This window comes from Onychostoma macrolepis, chromosome 23 (genome assembly GCF_012432095.1).
Source record: "Onychostoma macrolepis isolate SWU-2019 chromosome 23, ASM1243209v1, whole genome shotgun sequence".
Taxonomy (NCBI): domain Eukaryota; kingdom Metazoa; phylum Chordata; class Actinopteri; order Cypriniformes; family Cyprinidae; genus Onychostoma; species Onychostoma macrolepis.
This window is the reverse complement of record NC_081177.1, coordinates 2,755,500-2,776,720: the sequence shown is the minus strand read 5'-3', so window position 1 is coordinate 2,776,720 and position 21,221 is coordinate 2,755,500. Positions and strand designations below refer to the sequence as shown.

Here is a 21,221-nt window from a genome sequence, read left to right as displayed (position 1 = left end):
ACAAACCACACATTTCAGTGTTTTTTTTGTTTTGTTTTGTTTTTTTGTGGATATTTCAGCTGACAGTTTGCTTTGTACATTCAGTTTAACAACATAAAGTTAAAGAGGGTAAACTTTATCATTCAACTGAACTGTGCTCGTATGTTTTAAACACTTCGTCTACCTGTTCTTACTCAACACATGTATTAAATGTAAGTTTTTGTGTTGTAAAAATTCGTCGGTCGGACTTTTTAGCTCCGCACTCCGACTGTAGTAAACTGTCGTAAAGAGAGCGCAGAAGACGGCAGACGCGTGTGGAGCGCCGCACACGTGGTCGGTGTTTTGGTCAGAGAGTATCGAATGAATCCATGTAAAAACTCTTTTGTGTTGATGTGGTGAAGATGTTACCTGTTATGGACAACAACGATAAAGCAGATGATGATGATCGGAGAGGAGTTAAGCGCAAGATGGATTTGTCCAGGTCAGTTAACTTACTGTAGTCTAAACATGTAAACAGAGTAAAATCTCAGTGATTGTGTAGGTCTGTTTACATCTGTGTCGCATTTCTGATAGTCTTGTCGTATATATTCGCTTGTGTAACGTTACATTCAGCTAAAACATCTGTTTACAGTTAGAAATAATATCAGCAACGTATAATTCAGTACCATAGTATATTTAACTTACCATGGTATTTACTATTCCATTGCTGTAAAAAACGAATACTGCCCAAATTAAATTGCTAATATTTTATGCACATTATTGTATCCTGTATATATCAGCATTGTATCGACTTATTTATAATGACATTTCACTTTATTCGTAATGACATAAAAAAAAAAACTGTATTTATTGATCGCTAAATTGCATATCTTCATTATAAATTGCATATGACTTCTTCAGCTGTGACATTTGTGCGACTAAAGAGGCCAAATACAGATGTCCGAGCTGCATGAAACACACCTGCAGGTAACACACACACACACACACACACACACACACCCCTGGATGTAACTTTACTCAGGGTTATTGTACACTATTAATGACGTTGAATTTAATAATGTTGTCAAGTCATGCATCACTGTAGTCAGTGTTAATGCTGTAATCAGACCTCTGTCTATAATTTATTATCTATTATTTAATATTTTAACATCTAATAATATTTTAATATATTTGATTATATTGCTACATTATTAAAATAATAAAATTATATTACAAAAAATACAGTGAACATATATATACTTATATTATAAATGCATTATTTATAATATATTTACATTTAGTCATTTAGCAGACACTTTTATCCAAGGCAACTTACAAATGAGGACAATGGAAGCAATCAAAATCAACAAAAGAGCAATGATACGCAAGTGCTATAACAAGTCTCAGTTAGCTTAACGCAGTACATGTAGCAAGGTTGTTTTTTTATTATATAATAAATAAAAAGAAAAACAGATAGAATAGAGTAAGCTAGTGTTAGAGACCTTTTTTGCTTTTGTTAATTATATAATAAATAAAAAGAAAACAAACAGATAAAATACAAAAAGATTAGAAAAGCTAGTGTTACTATTTTTTTTTTTTTTTTTTTTTAAAGAATAGAATTAGAAAAGAGAGTGCTAGAGTTAGAGGGTCAAATATAATTATTATAAAAATTAGAAAAGAGAGTGCTAGAGTTAGAGGGTCAAATATAATTATAATAAAAATAATTTAATATCATTACTATGTATTATTTGATATCTAATTATATTTCAATGAATATTAATTATAAATATGGGTCAATATCACTGTAGGGTGCCTTTTGGTGTCCTGTACATAAATAACTCATTTGCCATGATAACTTAACATGAAAATGACTATGAAAGGGTGTGTTATATTAGGCTAAGTTTTTATATTCATAACAAAAGCATTACTTGGCTCTTTAGATACATTTTCTAGATTTTTTTTTTTTAGTTTTGTGTATAAGAGGATGCATGTTATTTTGCTTTGTCCCATGCACCGCTCATTAAATTTGAATGAGAGTAGAATACAGTCAAATCATAAAGTTAAAAAATGTTGTTCTCTATTAATAGTTTGTTAAATTTATATAATCCAGTGTGTTCAATAGCTAGGTGTGGGGGCAATAACATGCAAACAAAAAACTGCATCCAAATATCACAGTTTACTCCAAATGAGAAAAAAAAAATACATGTGCGAATTGAACAAGTTTCTTTAAGAACACATGGTTTACATAAAATCTTTTATGTATTTATAATTTGAAAGCAAACAAATAACCCTGTTTAGGAAAGGGACATCATACTTTTCAGAAAATATCATTTGCATCTTAATTTTGCAGTGAAAACGTATTTAACATTAATATATATGTGGATGACAGTACATATACAAGTACTATAAATTTAATATTATTAATTTAATTATAACAAAATAGTATTATTACCATCTACATGTGATTCTCAATAAATTAGAATGTCGTGTAAAAGTTCATTTATTTCAGTAATTCAACTCAAATTGTGAAACTCGTGTATTAAATAAATTCAGTGCACACAGACTGAAGTAGTTTAAGTCTTTGGTTCTTTTAATTGTGATGATTTTGGCTCACATTTAACAAAAACCCACCAATTCATTCTCAACAAATTAGAATATGGTGACATGCCAATCAGCTGATCAACTCAAAACACCTCCTGCAAAGGTTTCCTGAGCCTTCAAAATGGTCTCTCAGTTTGGTTCACTAGGCTACACAATCATGGGGAAGACTGCTGATCTGACAGTTGTCCAGAAGACAATCATTGACACCCTTCACAAGGAGGGTAAGCCACAAACATTCATTGCCAAAGAAGCTGGCTGTTCACAGAGTGCTGTATCCAAGCATGTTAACAGAAAGTTGAGTGGAAGGAAAAAGTGTGGAAGAAAAAGATGTACAACCAACCGAGAGAACCGCAGCCTTATGAGGTTTGTCAAGCAAAATCGATTCAAGAATTTGGGTGAACTTCACAAGGAATGGACTGAGGCTGGGGTCAAGGCATCAAGAGCCACCACACACAGACGTGTCGAGGAATTTGGCTACAGTTGTCGTATTCCTCTTGTTAAGCCACTCCTGAACCACAGACAACGTCAGAGGCGTCTTACCTGGGCTAAGGAGAAGAAGAACTGGACTGTTGCCCAGTGGTCCAAAGTCCTCTTTTCAGATGAGAGCAAGTTTTGTATTTCATTTGGAAACCAAGGTCCTAGAGTCTGGAGGAAGGGTGGAGAAGCTCATAGCCCGAGTTGCTTGAAGTCCAGAGTTAAGTTTCCACGGTCTGTGATGATTTGGGGTGCAATGTCATCTGCTGGTGTTGGTCCATTGTGTTTTTGAAAACAAAGTCACTGCACCCGTTTACCAAGAAACTTTGGAGCACTTCATGCTTCCTTCTGCTGACCAGCTTTTTAAAGATGCTGATTTAATTTTCCAGCAGGCTTTGGCACCTGCCCACACTGACAAAAGCACCAAAAGTTGGTTAAATGACCATGGTGTTGGTGTGCTTGACTGGCCAGAAACTCACCAGACCTGAACCCCAGAGAGAATCTATGGTGTATTGTCAAGAGGAAAATGAGAAACAAGAGACCAAAAAATGCAGATGAGCTGAAGGCCACTGTCAAAGAAACCTGGGCTTCCATACCACCTCAGCAGTGCCACAAACTGATCACCTCCATGCCACGCTGAATTGAGGCAGTAATTAAAGCAAAAGGAGCCCCTACCAAGTATTGAGTACATACAGGTGCTGGTCATATAATTAGAATATCATCAAAAAGTTGATTTATTTCACTAATTCTATTCAAAAAGTGAAACTTGTATATTATATTCATTCATTACACACAGACTGATATATTTCAAATGTTTATTTCTTTTAATTTTGATGATTATAACTGACAACTAAGGAAAATCCCAAATTCAGTATCTCAGAAAATTTGAATATTACTTAAGACCAATACAAAGAAAGGATTTTTAGAAATCTTGGCCAACTGAAAAGTATGAGCTCCTTTTGCCTGAATTACTGCAGCAATGCGGCGTGGCATGGAGTCGATCAGTCTGTGGCACTGCTCAGGTGTTATGAGAGCCCAGGTTGCTCTGATAGTGGCCTTCAGCTCTTCTGCATTGTTGGGTCTGGCATATCGCATCTTCCTCTTCACAATACCCCACAGATTTTCTATGGGGTTAAGGTCAGGCGAGTTTGCTGGCCAATTAAGAACAGGGATACCATGGTCCTTAAACCAGATACTGGTTGCTTTGGCACTGTGTGCAGGTGCCAAGTCCTGTTGGAAAATGAAATCAGCATCTCCATAAAGTTGGTCAGCAGCAGGAAGCATGAAGTGCTCTAAACTTCCTGGTATACGGCTGCGTTGACCTTGGACCTCAGAAAACACAGTGGACCAACACCAGCAGATGACATGGCAGCCCAAATCATCACTGACTGTGGAAACTTCACACTGGACCTCAAGCAACGTGGATTGTGTGCCTCTCCTCTCTTCCTTCAGACTCTGGGACCTTGATTTCCAAATGAAATGCAAAATTTACTTTCATCAGAGAACATACCTTTGGACCACTCCGCAGCAGTCCAGTCCTTTTTGTCTTTAGCCCAGGTGAGACGCTTCTGACGCTGTCTGTTGTTCAAGAGTGGCTTGACACAAGGAATGCGACAGCTGAAACTCATGTCTTGCATACGTCTGTGCGTAGTGGTTCTTGAAGCACTGACTACAGCTGCAGTCCACTCTTTGTGAATCTCCCCCACATTTTTGAATGGCTTTTGTTTCACAATCCTCTCCAGGGTGCGGTTATCCCTATTGCTTGTACACTTTTTCTACCACATCTTTTCCTTCCTTCGCCTCTCTATTAATGTGCTTGGACACAGAGCTCTGTGAACAGCCAGCCTCTTTTGCAATGACCTTTTGTGTCTTGCCCTCCTTTTGCAACGTGTCAATGGTCGTCTTTTGGACAACTGTCAAGTCAGCAGTCTTCCCCATGAATGTGTAGCCTACAGAACTAGACTGAGAGACCATTTAAAGGCCTTTGCAGGTGTTTTGAGTTAATTAGCTGATTAGAGTGTGGCACCAGGTGTCTTCAATATTGAACCTTTTCACAATATTCAAATTTTCTGAGATACTGAATTTGGGATTTTCCTTAGTTGTCAGTTATAATCATCAAAATTAAAAGAAATAAACATTTGAAATATATCAGTCTGTGTGTAATGAATGAATATAATATACAAGTTTCACTTTTTGAATAGAATTAGTGAAATAAATCAACTTTTTGATGATATTCTAATTATATGACCAGCACCTGTATACAGTAAATGAACATACTTTCCAGAAGGCCAACAATTCACTAAAAATGTTTTTTTTTATTGGTCTTATGAAGTATTCTAATTTTTGAGAGTGAATTGGTGGGTTTTTGTTAAATGTGAGCTAAAATCATCGCAATTAAAAGAACCAAAGACTTAAACTACTTCAGTCTGTGTGCATTGAATTTATTTAATACACGAGTTTCACAATTTGAGTTGAATTACTGAAATAAATGAACTTTTCCACGACATTCTAATTCATTGAGATGCACCTGTATTATTTAACATCTTAATAATGACAAGCAATTTATTGATGGTGTTTACTCTGTCAGTGTTAGTACTGTGCTCAAACCTCTTTGAGACATAATAAGTTTTGACAAATTAATAACAGTACAGCTTTCTTCAAGTGTGTATTTAGTGTTATTTGGTTTCTGTGTAGTTTGGCCTGCGTCAAGCAGCACAAGATGGTGTCAGGATGCTGTGGTGTTCGTGACAAGACAGCGTTTGTCCCCCTCGCTGGTTTTAACGAAATCAGCCTGCTCAACGGTGAGTATCTGCTCCTGTCTTTACAGAATCAGCTGAGTGGATGTGATCACTGAGGTGTTGTGTCGTGTAGATTACAGGTTTCTGGAGGACACGGCTCGACTGTCACAGCAGTCCAACAGAGATGCCGTCCTGATCAGCAGCCGTCGACACCCGAAGGAGGTGAGGCCTGTGAATATCTGTTCCTCATACAGACGTCAAAACCAGGGGAAAACATGGGCTCTGTTTCTTCCTGTCTTTGAAGGGCATGTGGATGATCAGAAAAGCAAGAGCAGTCAAAGTCACCCTGAAGTTTCTGCCCAAAGTGTTCAGCAAACACCGGGAGAACCGCACCATCTTCAGAAGAGCGTAAGTCTGGGGCCAAATTCAAGAACATCTCTCATTTTTAAGATCAATTCTAAACAGCTCGTAAGAAAGTTCCAAAGTTTTTACTGAGTAGACGAGAAGAAAATGACAATAATTTGAAATGAAAAATATAAAATATATTACTATCTAGTATTTAACATCTAATTATTAAAGTTCAGTGTGTACGTCATCATGCAGCATTTGTTCTCTTAAGGACAAAATGACCAATTTAAAATGAAAATTGCTAAAAGAATAATAATTTAGTTAAAATAATAATTTAATAATTCAATAATTTATGTATTTAATGTCTATATATTAGTTTTTAATACTGTAACATTTAATATTATTAATATAACAATATAAAATTAATAACATTGCTATCTATTATTTAATGTCTAATTATTGACGTTCAGTGTGTGCATGTAGCTTTTTTCTTATTTTCTTAATTTTAATAATAATGTAATATTTGGATATTTTATACCTTTTTACTGACTTGCTCATCAGTTTAATGAAAAACATCTTATCGTATTAACCATAAGCATGCACGCTATTTTTCATTGTGACTGTCTTGATGAGGAGTTCAGCAAAAGATAAGAACATTCTTAAGATATTTTTTTGGGAATACCAAATATTCTTAATTTTATTCTTAAATTAGAAAATAAGAATAAAGTATTTACTTTTTTTGTCTATCTGTTTATTGATATTTAATATTTTAATTAATCAGAATGTCTTGTGAATCTGGCCCTTGTGCATTTACTGTAAAAACCTGCTGTTTTCATCCCAGCTGCCTGCAGTTCTGCACTGAGCCACGTGGTGGCGCTCTTGCTAAGTGCAGTCAGTACAGGGATGTTGATGGCTTGTTGAGGGTTTTGGTCTCAGCTGATGATAAATGACTTCTGCTTTGGTCGGGCTGACCCACCCTGACCATTTCTGCTTCTGCTCAATGGGATTCTGTTATTTAATTTGTGTTTTCAGTGTGACGGCACAGAGCTGGCAGAACAGTCTGTCAGACTGCGGGATCCTGGAAAGTTCATAATTACGCTCTGTCCTCTTTTAATAAGCGTAATTAATGTCATTGAAGAGGAGAAGGCGGTTAACTGAACACACCTCCCTTCATGACATCACCACATTCCATAGATATGGAGGCAGAGTGGGCGCTGGTGATTGGCTGGCGGCGTTGCTGGGGTGCTTGTGATTGGCTGTAGTGAGCGAGGGCATTAGTAGTTGGCTGAATGCTTGTGATTGGTCGAGTGAGTTCCAGGAGCACTATGATTGGCTGAATGGGTTGCCGGGCTGCTTGAGAGTGGCTGTAGTCAGCATGTGTACTAATTAAGAATGCCATAAGCATTTTTGTGGACCAAATATCAGTATTGTCAATCTCAGCTGTATTTGTTGGCATTATATTTAGCAATATTTGGATAATGATGATGATTCCTTGTGTTTGAAGCTGCATTTGCATTAAAATTAAATTTTACCTTGAACTGATGCTGCAACATATTTGGTTTAGTTGAATTATTTGTTGTTTGCTTGCTTTATTACTGTTCCTGATCTTAAATATCAACAACAAATAATCAGTGATTAATAAATCATCAACAACCTTAGCACAAACAGCCTGTATTATAATCATTAGTAACTTTTAACATTTCACCTGTAATGAAGAATAATCAGAGGAACATTAGTCCAGCTGGAAAAACCACATGTTTCCACATGTCAGGCTCATGTTGTACAAATCATGCAGAAATTATGAATCACTATATTGTTGACTTCATATTTCTGATGCCTTGTCCCATTTTTATAATTATTTAATGTAGTTGTTTTGGGACAAGCGGCAAGCTTTCAGACTTTTTGATCTGGCAATCTGATCGGCTGTCAGCTTCCTGGAGTAAAGTACCATTTTTTTTAATTGGTCCATCTGGAAACGAGGTCATCGTACTAGGTTCACAAAGCAAGAGCTATTGAGCAAGAACTAAGTACAAAGTTTAGCATTTAAGCGGCATCAAGTGTTTTATTTCTCTGAAGTTTTGGATTTTCTCTACTTTGCGCTGTGATTTAAAGTCCCGATGTAACGGAACTAGCGACAGATCTGTTCTTCTGAACTGTGACATAAATTTATCAAAAAAGAAAAAGGGGCGTGCTCTTGGTTCCATCCGTTGGTTAATGAATGGATGGAGGCAGATCTGAATGCAAGCTTGCAGTTAATTATACGAAAGGTTCAGGGTTTAAGCAAACAAAGTGATTGAAGTCTGAAATATGGCATCAGAGAAGTCTTATCAGTTCACTGGAAGGTCAAGTTACGATATTCTTGAAGCATGATACTTTAATAAAAAAAACTTGCGAGGTAAAATTACAATAAGGTCAACAACATTCATTTCAAAGATATTTGTGTCAGCTTTATTTATTTTTTTTCTTTTCTATTTCTATTTTTTATATAGTAATCCATATCAGATGATCTTGCCCTTAACACTTCATCAAAACAGAGATTGGTTGCTTTACTTGTCAGTCATATGTGCTTTTATTAGTGGGCCTGTCTTGACCAAAATAAGCTGCAATGTGGATCAGAACTTATTTGACTGAAAGCGTATGTCAAGCCCTATAGCAGATGTTTATGTACAGTATGTGATGATCCGTATCTAATTACATTAGATACATTAGATACAGATGAGATTAAACTGAATCTCATTCATGCACTGGTACGGCTGACAGAAGCAGGACAAATGCGGGAGAGAAATCAGTTTCAGAATGTACCAAGTACATTATATCAGAAGCAGATGTTTAGCAGCTGCACATGGTTAGCGACACGCTGCACTCGGGCCAGATACTCGCGGCTCGCCAGGGTCCGTCTGTGACAGATGTGCTAGTGGCAGGCATGATGCAGACGATAAAGCCAAGAATGTCTCTCTCATGAAAACGAACGTTCAGATTCCACGACACGCATCGGACGCATGTGGCACGAACTTGACCGATCGCAGCGCGGCACGGTGCTTTTCTTGCATTTGGGTCAAAGTTCACAGCTTCGCTTGTGTTCGAGGACGCTCCTTGTTGGCGTGCTGTTTACTGTTGGAACATGTGTTCTAGATGAAGTTTTAATCCCCCCAAATGAGTCTAAATCACTGTAAAGCTGTTGCGTGTGCTTCCTCAGGAGGATCGCTGTCAGCTCCTTAACAGGCCACTTAGCAGAATTCGCAAATTCTTTAGGAAATGATGAACAGCGTTCGTTTTGGCATCGCGCGGGTGGAACACGGTGTCCTGTGCTGAGACGACGCCCATGTGCTTGCTGGGTTTACAGTGGGGACACCGGGATTTTTCCTGTCTGTGCCGTTGTTGGCGAATTTTCTTGTCCGTTGTGTTTTGCCGCCGCCATGTGCGGTTGCAGCATCTGGCTTTTCTCTTTCACACCGTTCTGTCAGATCGCAGTGTCATGGTCATTCCATTTTCTCTCTTTACTGGCACCGTTAGCTGCGTTTGGGACGCCGGTGTCGGCTTTTAGACGCTACGCAGACTTCACCGCGCAAAATCTGCCTGAGGTGAAGGCCAGCGCGGTGTTTGAGTGCATACGTGCCGTTACCTTTGGGATGTTATGTAGAATGACAAATTCATTACTGAACAGGACGCGTTGTTCGGACTGAGCGCCAGGACTCACCTGTAGTCAAGTTGACTTTTGCAGGTGTTTTTGAGCCTTTTAACGGATTCGACTGTTACAGCTTTTTTTTTATATAAGTACATTACATTTTTATTTATTTATTTATTTTATTTTTTTCCATTTGCCTGTGCAAAACTGACCAGCTTAATTCTAAAATGCTTTGGGTGGTTGCCAGGGCGTTGCTATGCTGTTGTTAAAGGGGTCATGAACTGCCACTGGTTTTTTTTATTTTGTACTGTCCTCTGAGGTCCACTGTAATGTTTTTTTTACATCAAAAAACATTATAATTTTGAAGTAATAGGCTATTTTCTGTCCTATTTTTGACCCTCTCATCAGAATGCTCCATTTAAATAGGTGTGGCAGATTGTAGACTCGGAAGTAAACGCCCCTGCTATTATTGGCTTGTTTGACAGTCTAAGTTCTTCACAGATGGACACTGCTGTGATTTAGGTTAAAAATGCATAACTACTCGGTACATATCAAATTATCTGTTTAACAGACAAAGCAATAGTTATCATGTAATAAAAATAGTTTCTCACACTTGTGTGACGCCTTATTACTGTCAGATCCAATACAGTCAGCACAGCATCGTCTTTTAGTTTCAATCATTTGAAAATCCCACGTCGATTTGTGCCTTGTTTGTAAATGAATCCACTGTAAAAGAAAGTGAACAAAAGATGGAGTTCTTACTGATGTGGTCAGGAACTTCATTAAAAAATAAAGTTCATTCATCATGCTTTCCTAATGTTGGGATCAGAAGGAAGGCAATGCAAACACTGTTTTTCACTGTCCAACATCTTGTTGTCTTCTGTGCATCTTTATCGTTTGGTTTCTGCATAGACCTGTGCATTTGCCTCTCTCGTAAACACTACATGTGCGAATCGGTGGGCGGGGCTAAACAGGCAGTGATGTTGATCATCTTCTGCGGAGGCGGTGCTTATCCACACCATTATGGGGAAGTCGTGGCCCAATGATTAGAGAGTCGGACTCGTAATCCAAAGGTTGCGAGTTCGAGTCTCAGGTCCGGCAGGAATTGTAGGTGGGGGGAGTGAATGTACAGCGCTCTCTTCCAGGTTGTCAGGGTGTTACTATGTAGTAGGTGTTCTGATATTGTGTTGCTATATGGTTGCTAGTGTGTTCTTGGTGGTGGTTTGGGTGTTACTAAGCAGTTGCTAGGTTGTTGCGGGTGGTTTCCAGGGTGTTACTATGCAATTTCTAAGGTGTTCTGATTGATTGTTAACATGTTGCTTTGTAGTTGCTAGGGTTTTTTGGATGCATGCATGCTTATGTATTTCTGGGTTTTCATTCAGTGTTTAAAAGCACATTTCTGAAAATTCAACCAAGAAAGAACTTAAACGGCACCTATTTTGCCCCTTTTTTACAAGATGTAATATAAGTCTCAGGTGTCCCCAGAATGTGTCTGTGAGGTTTCCGCTCAAAATAGCCCACAAATTATTTATTATATCATTTTGAAAATGCCTATTTTCATTGGAAACAGAAACAGGCTGTTTTAGTGCATGTCTCTTGAAATGCAAATGAACTGCTGTTCCTCACCCCCTTTTGCAGAATAGAGCTGTGCTTTTACAGCTCTTACCTCAAATACTCTGCTAAAAACATCTGTTTGGTTTTGATTAACATGTCTATTGCGCTGAAAACATGCATTTTAAAGCCATAATAGTTTAAACTTCTGATATATGTGTTTTTTGGAAGCACACATCCAAAGAACGCTCACAGAAAGCAGCTGTCACAGGTATGTGAGTACTAAACTAAGTTCTCTTTCATTTCTTATTGTGCTTAAACTGTCAAATGCACACACATTTATGTTAAAAACACACATTAGTTACAAAAAAACAGTCGGTTATGTCTGTGAAATAAATTGCATGTTTATATCAGATCTGTGTATTAAGTGACAGCAGTGTAATATACAGTACCTGCTGCTGTGTACGCTGTTAAAATGACCCAAACAATAAAATAAAAACAGAAAATTACTCACTGCTTATGAATTATGGGGATTGAAAAAAGGAGCGGATAGATTTTTATCATTATAGGGTGGCTATGTACACACACTTCCAACACACATTTATGTTCAAACGACATATAAAAGTTAATTTTGCATAATAGGTGCCCTTTAAAACATTTAACAGCTGTGGGTTCAACATTTTTATTTTCTTTCTTGGGTTAATTATGTCAGCTTCTTGTATCCGTGCCCAAATGGTCAAAACACGTCATAAAGTGCATAAACTTGTGAATTTTGTCTATGGTATGTTTATGAGTATATCAAGCTTAATAGTAAAATAGTTAGGCAAAAAGTTTATCTGTGCTGGTTTAATGCTTCAACCTGCTATTCAACCTGTTGCTGTCATTTCTCAGATATCGACTGCATCTACTGTATCTGTGTGCTGCAAATAAATGCCATTGGTAAAGTGGTAAACAGCATATTTGGTCTAAGACCTCGGGCACTTTCATATTTCCCACCGCCTGTTTCTGTTCATAATGTTTGCCTGAGAGCGACATAATAAAAGTCCGCAGCTCTGGGTTGCCTGTTACTCAACAGGCATCTTTTTGAAATTACTGTCTTAAAAGGCCATCTGATTGAACCCGAACTGTGCTGTCTGTTGGTTTTCAGAGTTTGTTCATTGTTTACATCGATTAACCTTTTGTGTTTTGCATTGAGCAAAACTCAATGCAAAACTTGTGTGTTTCGGTACCAGTTCAGAGCACCACAAACGGTTTGATACAAGACTAAAACAAAGTGAGTTTGAGCTCTTGGATCTGTGTTGATAGCTCTGTTGCTCAAGTATCTTTACAGTGTTCAGTGTTCTTTGGCTTCTGCAACATGGACAGCCTGAGAAATAATCTGGACATGATCGATCAGTTCGAGCTCTAGCTGAGGGCTAACCAGGTGCTGTGAAAGCTAAGACAGCGCTTTATGATTTTTCCTCGCCCAGGGCCTACAACAGGTGAATAAGCAGGATGACCTGAGCTCATCGCTGAAGAATCCTGATCTCCTTCTGTATTCCAGCATCATTATGAACAACAAAACCTGTGCGGATGATGATCAGAAAGCTCACGCTTCCTTTTACATTTTGTGTGTCCCAATCTTGGCATCTCTCTGATCTGAAAATCTAAACATTTAAATTATAATACATTTACTTTGACTTGAAAAATTATATAAGATGATAAGCCTTGTTTTACTGAGAAATGGTTCAGAAAAATATTTTTTGTTGTCTGTTCTGTCAGATCGCAGTGTCATGGTCGGTTCGTTTTCTCTCTGTACTGACACCGCTAGCCGTGTTTGGGACGCCAGTGTCGGCTTTTAGACGCTACGCAGACTTCACCAGCGCCAGCGCGGTGTTTGAGCGCATACGTGCCATTACCTTTGGGATGTCATGTAGAATGACAAATTCATTACTGAACAGGATGATTGGCCAATTCCCAAGTTCAACAGAAACGTGTGTGATTATTTATTTATGCTCAACGCTGCACAAAACAGTGTGTGAAAGCAGTGATGCAGTGTGAGCGAGTCTAAATGTAATTCCATGAATTGACACTTTTCATTAATTTTCACATTTCATTTTAATCGCGACAGCCGTAATACATTGTTTAATTGTGCAAGGGCATTTTTTGCCCCTTTGTACTGAATTTATGGGGCATTTTTGTTCATGTTCGTGTCATTTTTGGTCTGAGAGTGAGTGTGCTTGTCTGCAGCCAAGCCTATTAGCTCTGATTGAACCTGAACTTAACCTTTTGTGTTCTGCATTGGGCAAAACTCTGTGTTTCTGTATCAGTTCAGAACGACACAAGCCATTTGATGCAAGACTTAAATTTTCCACAAACTCTCCAGACTGGTGTAAAACAAAGTGAGTTTGAGCTCTTGGATCTGTGTTGATAGCTCTGTTGCTCAAGTATCTTTACAGTGTTCAGTGTTCTTTGGCTTCTGCAACATGGACAGCCTGAGAAATGATCTGGACGTGATCGATCAGTTGGCGCTCTACCTGAGGGCTAACCAGGTGCTGTGAAAGCTAAGACGGCGCTTTATGATTTTTCCTCGCCCAGGGCCTACAACATCCAGCTATCTCTGTGACTGAGTAATCAGCAGCACATTTGTAATGTAATACTGTATTCATAGAACAGTTCAGTAAAGTAGTGGTTAATATTAGGTGCCTTACATTTTAGACAACATTACATTTACATTTACATTTATGCATTTAGCAGACGCTTTTATCCAAAGCGACTTACATTGCATTCAAGTTACAGTTTTTACATTTTATCAGCTCATTATCAATCATGACGGTTTTGCTCTATTTTGCCAACGAAAATAGTTTCAAACAGTTTCAGATTTGTTACTGAATGAATCTGCATTTTTGAACAAATGAATGACTCAACAACTCACTCATAAAATATTTACAGTCATGATTGTAAAAAAAGTTCTGGTTATAGAGATAGATTGCGTTTATAAATAAGACTATTAGGAGTGAAATAAGATATAATAATTGCAGTCGCACTGCATACAATGTTTTTGTCTTTTTTCCCTCATCGGGGGCCTCCAAATTGCAAAGGCCACCTCTGTCTCTCATAATTGTACATTTGTACATAACATTTCTAAGAATTGTACATCTATATATAAGATCTGTACAATCATAAATATATATCTATTACTGTACTATATTTAAAAATTATTAAACAATATAAATATTATCGATCAGTTGGGAGCTGTAGCTGAGGGCTAACCAGGTGTTGTAAAAAGCACTCTATGATTTTTCCTCGCCCAGAGCCTACAACAGGTGAATAAGCAGGATGACCTGAGCTCATCGCTGAAGAATCCTGATCTCCTTCTGTATTCCAACATGATTATGAACAACAAAACCTGTGCGCATGGTGAATCGAAAGCTCACATTTCGTTTTATATTTTGTGTTAAATAGATGAGATAGAAAGTCTTGTTTTCTGAGAAAAAGAACTTAATTTAAACGAAAAACAAGTTTACTTTTCTGACCCCATTGGCATGTTTTTTTTTTCTTATTTGAATTATAGACAACAGTCTTATATGAACAATTTGTCAAAACTGTTTCTAGGTTGTTGGTGGTGGTTTCCAGGGAGTTACTATGTAGTTGTTAAGGTGTTCTGATTGATTAATGCTATGTGCTTGCTAGGGGGTGTTCTTGATCATTGCTTCAGTGTTACTAAACAGTTGCTTGGTTGGAGTGGTGGTTTCCAGGGCATTACTATGCAGTTGCTAAGGTGCTGATTGATTGTTGATGTGTTACTTACTATGTGGTTGCTAGTGTTCTGGGTGGTTACTTGGATGTTACCAGAGCCGTTGAGTTATCCAACGGTACCTTTTTTTAGCTCTTTTCTCTTAGTCACATGGACTATTTTACAGATTTCTTTGCTACGTTTCTGTGCCTTGATCATGGTAGTGTCCTTGTTGTCTATGGAGGGTCAAAGAGCTCTCAGATTCCATCAAAAATATCTTGTCCAAAATATCCATAAAAAATATGAGTAATTAATGACAATTTACATTTTTGGGTGAACTAACCCTTTAAAAGTACAGAGTTCGGTACCCAACCCTATTTACAATACCACTTTATTTTGTGGGTTGATAAAGAGACAGCATTAATATGTTCTCATACTCCTTTGGCAGTCAAATGTGACCAATAGGGGTGGCACGGTACACAGATGTCATGGTTCGGTACGTACCTCGGTTCGGGGGTCACGGTTCGATACGATTTCGGTACAACGGGGGAAAAAAGAAATCTACTATGCTCAGTTTCTTTTCATTTATTTTTAACAGACAGTAGTGCAAATTACAATTTTTCCATCTAGATGTGATATATATAAAATCTATTTTGTTTTCACTGTGAGTGTACACAAATAAAAGCAGTCCTTTATACAGTGATTATTAATAAGACAATAAGTGTTTAAAGTTGATTCTGCTGGTATAAGGAAACAGTTGAAGTGATCGCGCCGGAGCGCGCACACACACAAACAAAACAAAAAAAAAACACATCAGTTCCAGCATTGCTAAATTGACAGCTCAGTTGGTACTTACAATAAAATTTAATTTACTTAAAATACAGTGAGACAAACATCAGCGCGCACGCCTCTGTGTCACCGCTGGAACGCTACTGAAGTACAAAGCCTATAATTTACATAATAAATAATAGTTTAGCATTCAGACATGTTACATCGAAAATATGGAAATATTATGGAATATCTGGATTTGTGCCGAATGAGAAAGGTAGGTTACACACAAAGCCCCATTTCGCAAACAGTTGAGTGCGCAAGCCTTTAAAGTATACTCCTTTGTCAGTCTATGTGAGAGACGCATTCAGAATCAGCACATGGTCACTGTCTAGTGGACTTTGTTTTCAAGTGCGCATCTCATGGCATTCGCTGTTCTTCTGCTGGCGGTTTTTAAACAGCGCTGCATTACTGCGGGCGCCTCCTTCTGGATTGGGGGTGAATTGTCTGTATTCGTCGTAAGTCCTCATGCACCGAACCGAGATGCCCATACCGTACCGGTTCGGGACGAATACATGTACCGTGCCACCCCTAGTGACCAAACACCTTAAGTGTAACTTTTAAACAATTAAATAATTGTTCAATATAGTTCAGTTCTATTTAGTTAATATTTTGAGGAGTTTTTTTCAAAGGGCATTTTTTTTTTTTAGTTCATTTCAAATTGGATGCCTGCTACAGGTCTCAAAAAAGTTGGCACAGGGGCAATAAAGGGCTGAAAAAGCAATACATTTTGAAAAGATTCAGCTGGGAGAACATCTAGCAACTAACTAAGTTAATTGACATCAGGTCAATAACATGATTAGCTATAAAAGGGATGTCTTAGAGAGGCAGAGGCTCTCCAATCTGTGAAAGAGTGCATAAAATTTTTTGGAATACTTTAAAAACAACGTTCCTTTGCTTTGCAAATCTCATCATCTACAGTGCATAACATCATCAAAAGTTTCAGAGAAACTGGAGAAATCTCTGTGTGTAAAGGCCGAAGACCTTTGTTGAATGCCGTGGTCTTCGGGCCCTCAGACGACACTGCATCACTCATCGGCATGATTCTGTCATTGACATTACTAAATGGGCCCAGGAATACTTCCAGAAACCATGGTCAGTAAACACAATCCGCAGTGCCATCTGCAGATGCCAGCTAAAGCTCTATCAAGCTAAAAAGGAAGCCATATGTGAACATGGTCCAGAAGCGCCGTCATGTCCTGTGGGCCAAGGCTCATTTAAAATGGACTGTTTCAAAGTGGAAAAGTGTTCTATGGTCAGACGAGTCCAAATTTGACATTCTTGTTGGAAATCACAGATGCCGTGTTCTCTGAGCTAAAGAGGAGGGAGACCTTCCAGCGTGTCATCAGCGTTCAGTTTTCATTTAATTCAAATATAAAAAACGTACCAACATTTCCGGAATTCCGGTTGTAGTTGTGGTGTGGACTCTGCTATTCTTTAATATTGAGAACGATTTTTAGACCTATATCTTTATCATTATCTTTATTGTTATCTTTAGAGTTATCGTCCTTGGTGTGAATGGGCCTTTAACCTGCTAGATTTCTTAGACACAGATTATGTAGTTTGTTTTTATGCCTCCATTGGTAGATATTTGATTTTACTTAAATCGTAAACTTAATTTTAATCAATTTCTCAGCAAACAAGAATGATATATTATGATATTTTGGATCTTAAGTTAAAGTATCTTTAAGAGTGTTTAGTCATTTCTACTAGAAAGCAAGCCTAAAATGTTGAGGAAGAAAATCCCTTTTTCCATTAGAGCAAAAAAAAAGTTTCCATTGGAGGCGTAACAATGCCTTTGCACCTGGTATTTCAGGCCTTTTCCGCCACGCCTCCACCCTGAGCTCCAGCGGGCTGCCAAGCCCGAGCAAACCCATAAATTCCTTTGCCTGGAGGGAGCGTCTTTACACCTGCGAAAGAAACCCTCCTCCACTGCGGCACACAGACCAAACCTCCGCCCCGACCTGCTGCCCACCTCAGGCTGGAAATTCAGTCCAGACTCTCCTGCCAGAACCTCCGTATCTGATCTCGCATCTGAAGAATGCATTTCGGAGGAGCTGATAAAATGTTCTGGTTGTGTAACTGTGCCATCTGGTTTGGTGTGCATGCTCAAGTCCTGGCGGAGGCTCTTTCTGGGATTGGCATGCGGGGTTGGATGGAAGCAGATGAGTTGGCAGATGATGGGCATGTCAGTGATTCTTCTCATCTTAGTCATGTGATTCGTGACATATGTAGCAAATAAGCCAGCGCTGAGTGCTTTATTCCACCTTTGCAGCATTTTGACTCATGCAAAGTTAAACAAGAGACATGTCATGTTAAGAGCTCATCAAACAAACAGTCATGGTGTTAAAATCTGCAGAATGAGCTGCGATTCAATGCCACAGTCTGATTCCAGAAGTAAAATACTGTGCCTTTCCCTCTTTTTTTGTATTTTTTATTTTCAATAACTTATAAACAGACTTACCATAAGCTCTTAGGTTGTTAATCGATATAGATGTACTTCATTTTTTAAAAATAGTTTAATTGTAGATAAAGAACTACACTACTCTTGATCCTGTAGATGAAGACAAACCAATCAGAGAATCACGACACTATATATATATATATATATATATATATATATATATATAATATGCATGTATGTATGTATACATACATGTGTATATGTGTGTGTGTGTGTGTGTGTGTATGTGTATGTACATACATACAGACATACATGCATGCGTTGGTTGGCAACCATTAAACAACCCCCAATTACTGAGCGTTCATACCGACTGTGATTTAATTATCCCATTTATAGTTTCTACTTGGCATCATTGCTCATTTGCATAAAATTGGTCTCCGCTCAACTGAGTTGCGAAGCAGATCTCGCAGCTTATTGCTTCACCCTGAATTGGATAAACTGCAGTGAGTCTTCAGCAGATGCGGCTGGCATCCACGCGCCCTACAGGGGCCCGATCACAGCACTCCGGGGGCTTGTATTTCTTCTGTTCATCCTCATATTGAAGCCGAACAGCGCCAGGATCACGCTGACAGAGCCAAGATTGACTCAATCGAACTCTGATGCGTGTTGAAATTAAGAGTATAAAACTCTTAGCAGCAGCTGTGGAAGCGGTCAGTGTTGTTTCATGTTCTTTGGATCTCGTAAAGAAAGCCTTCATTTTTATTTTTTGTCTGTGCTCCAGATCCGCGGCTCAGCTCCAGGCTTTCGGCCAGCTGAATTGTCGTCATCATAACCGTAATGCCCAGCAATTCGCTCCCTCCAAACGCACACCTTCTCGCTTACATTAGCAACGCTGGCCCATTGACGCGCCAACATGTCGTTCCAGTAAATAGCAACGTTTAATGCCAGACAGGCCTGTGCTTCTGTCCACCATTTACTGTCGTACATACTGATGCTGTCAGAGATTCATTACTGGAAAAACACATTTGCTGTTGGCTGTCAAACTGAGCTTCTAGGAACAAGAACAAAACAACGGTCTTTCTGTTAGAGCATCTAGTCATCTATGAGTTCAATGCATCTCATCGATCTGATTATTGCCCTGATGTGAGTCAGTCACTCCAGAGCTGGACATATAGTGCGGTATGAGGTCTGGTTGGTGTTCTGGGAAGCGTAACTCAGTTTTCTTGTTTTGTTCCTGCAGGGAAAGACGATTCTACTGGCATCTGAAGATCCATTTTCCTCAAAGCGACGCAGTTTATTCAGAAAGGTATAAAAGCCCTTCTCTTCTCTACGGTTTTGGTGTTTTAAAAGTGTTTATTTGGCGCTTTGAGGATTTCCATGATGCAGAAAACGCGGACAGAATCACAGAAACTAGTCATAAAAAATAAAGTTTGCAGTATAATGCAGATTGGCAGTTAATTGATTACTAAAATTTAATTTAACCATTAAAACGAAATCCAGAAAAATTTAAATGGAAAACCTGGAATTTGGAAAAAGATCAAATGGATTTAATATGGCTCTAAAAATGTCATACATTTCAACTTTTTAACTGTTAATTTTAATTGTTAAAGTTTTAAGAATTCAATTGATTATGCATGCTTTTTAATTATTAAAAAGTAGTAAGCCATTAAAGTGGAATTATATTAAAATGGAAAAGTAATTTGGGAAAAAAATAAAATACTTTATAGTTGTGCAAAAATTGTATTTTTGTTAAACATTTAATTAATACATTTTAATTAATAATTTTAAATTATTTTAGTAATCAATGAATTTATAATTCAACCATTAAAATGAAATAAAACTGGGATTTGGGAACAAATAAAACGAATAATGTCATGACAAGCCGATAGTTAATCAAAAATGGAAAATCCTTAAGTATTCACTCTCTCAACCATCATAATGACCTTTATATCATTCCAAATCCATGAAATCCTAGATGTTTTGAAGAACATTTCAGAGTAACCAAGATGAAATAAAAATAAAAACATCTCAAGCTCTTAATGAGTAGTTCATTAGATAACTGGCAAGCAGAATGGGAAAAATGTCAAAATGACAAATGATTTGAAATAAATCTTGTGGTGGGAGAAATGTGAAATCCAGACATGACTATGTTGTGTATAGAAGGTTTACTATAAGCCATATTAGACTGACTCGTGGGCATTTATTGATAATGCATATATTTCCTGGTCTGCCCAATTTTTATTATCATGAAACAGGGATTTTGAACTTACAGTGGGGCAAAAAAAGTATTTAGTCAGCCACCAATTGTGCAAGTTCTCCCACTTAAAAAGATGAGAGAGGCCTGTAATTTTCATCATAGGTATACCTCAACTATGAGAGACAAAATGAGAAAAAAAAATCCAGAAAATCACATTGTAGGATTTTTAAAGAATTAATTGATAAATTCCTCGGTAAAATAAGTATTTGGTCACCTACAAACAAGCAAGATTTCTGGCTCTCACAGACCTGTAACTTCTTCTTTAAGAGGCTCCTCTGTCCTCCACTCGTTACCTGTATTAATGGCATCTGTTTGAACTCGTTATCAGTATAAAAGACACCTGTCCACAACCTCAAACAGTCCAACTCCAAACTCCACCATGGCCAAGACCAAAGAGCTGTCAAAGGACACCAGAAACAAAATTGTAGACCTGCACCAGGCTGGGAAGACTGAATCTGCAATAGTTAAGCAGCTTGGTGTGAAGAAATCAACTGTGGGAGCAATTATTAGAAAATGGAAGACATACAAGACCACTGATAATCTCCCTCGATCTGGGGCTCCACGCAAGATCTCACCCCGTGGGGTCAAAATGATCACAAGAACTGTGAGCAAAAATCCCCGAACCACATTTGGATGATCCAGAAGAGGATTGGGAGAATGTCATATGGTCAGATGAAACTAAAATAGAACTTTTTGGTAAAAACTCAACTTGTCGTGTTTGG

The 21,221-nt window shown here is 38.0% G+C and overlaps 1 protein-coding gene across 1 annotated transcript in view; it reads left to right on the top strand.

Moving 5' to 3' along the window:
- Positions 1–253: 253 nt before the first annotated feature.
- znhit6 (zinc finger HIT-type containing 6) overlaps positions 254–21,221 on the top strand; it is a 42,746-nt gene continuing 21,778 nt past the window's right edge. The window contains exons 1-6 of the mRNA XM_058764263.1: positions 254–460; positions 880–945; positions 5,728–5,834; positions 5,905–5,993; positions 6,076–6,179; positions 19,483–19,548. Coding sequence (XP_058620246.1) covers positions 381–460; positions 880–945; positions 5,728–5,834; positions 5,905–5,993; positions 6,076–6,179; positions 19,483–19,548 — 512 coding nt within the window. The 5' untranslated portion in view covers positions 254–380. The remainder of the gene's footprint in view (positions 461–879; positions 946–5,727; positions 5,835–5,904; positions 5,994–6,075; positions 6,180–19,482; positions 19,549–21,221) is intronic.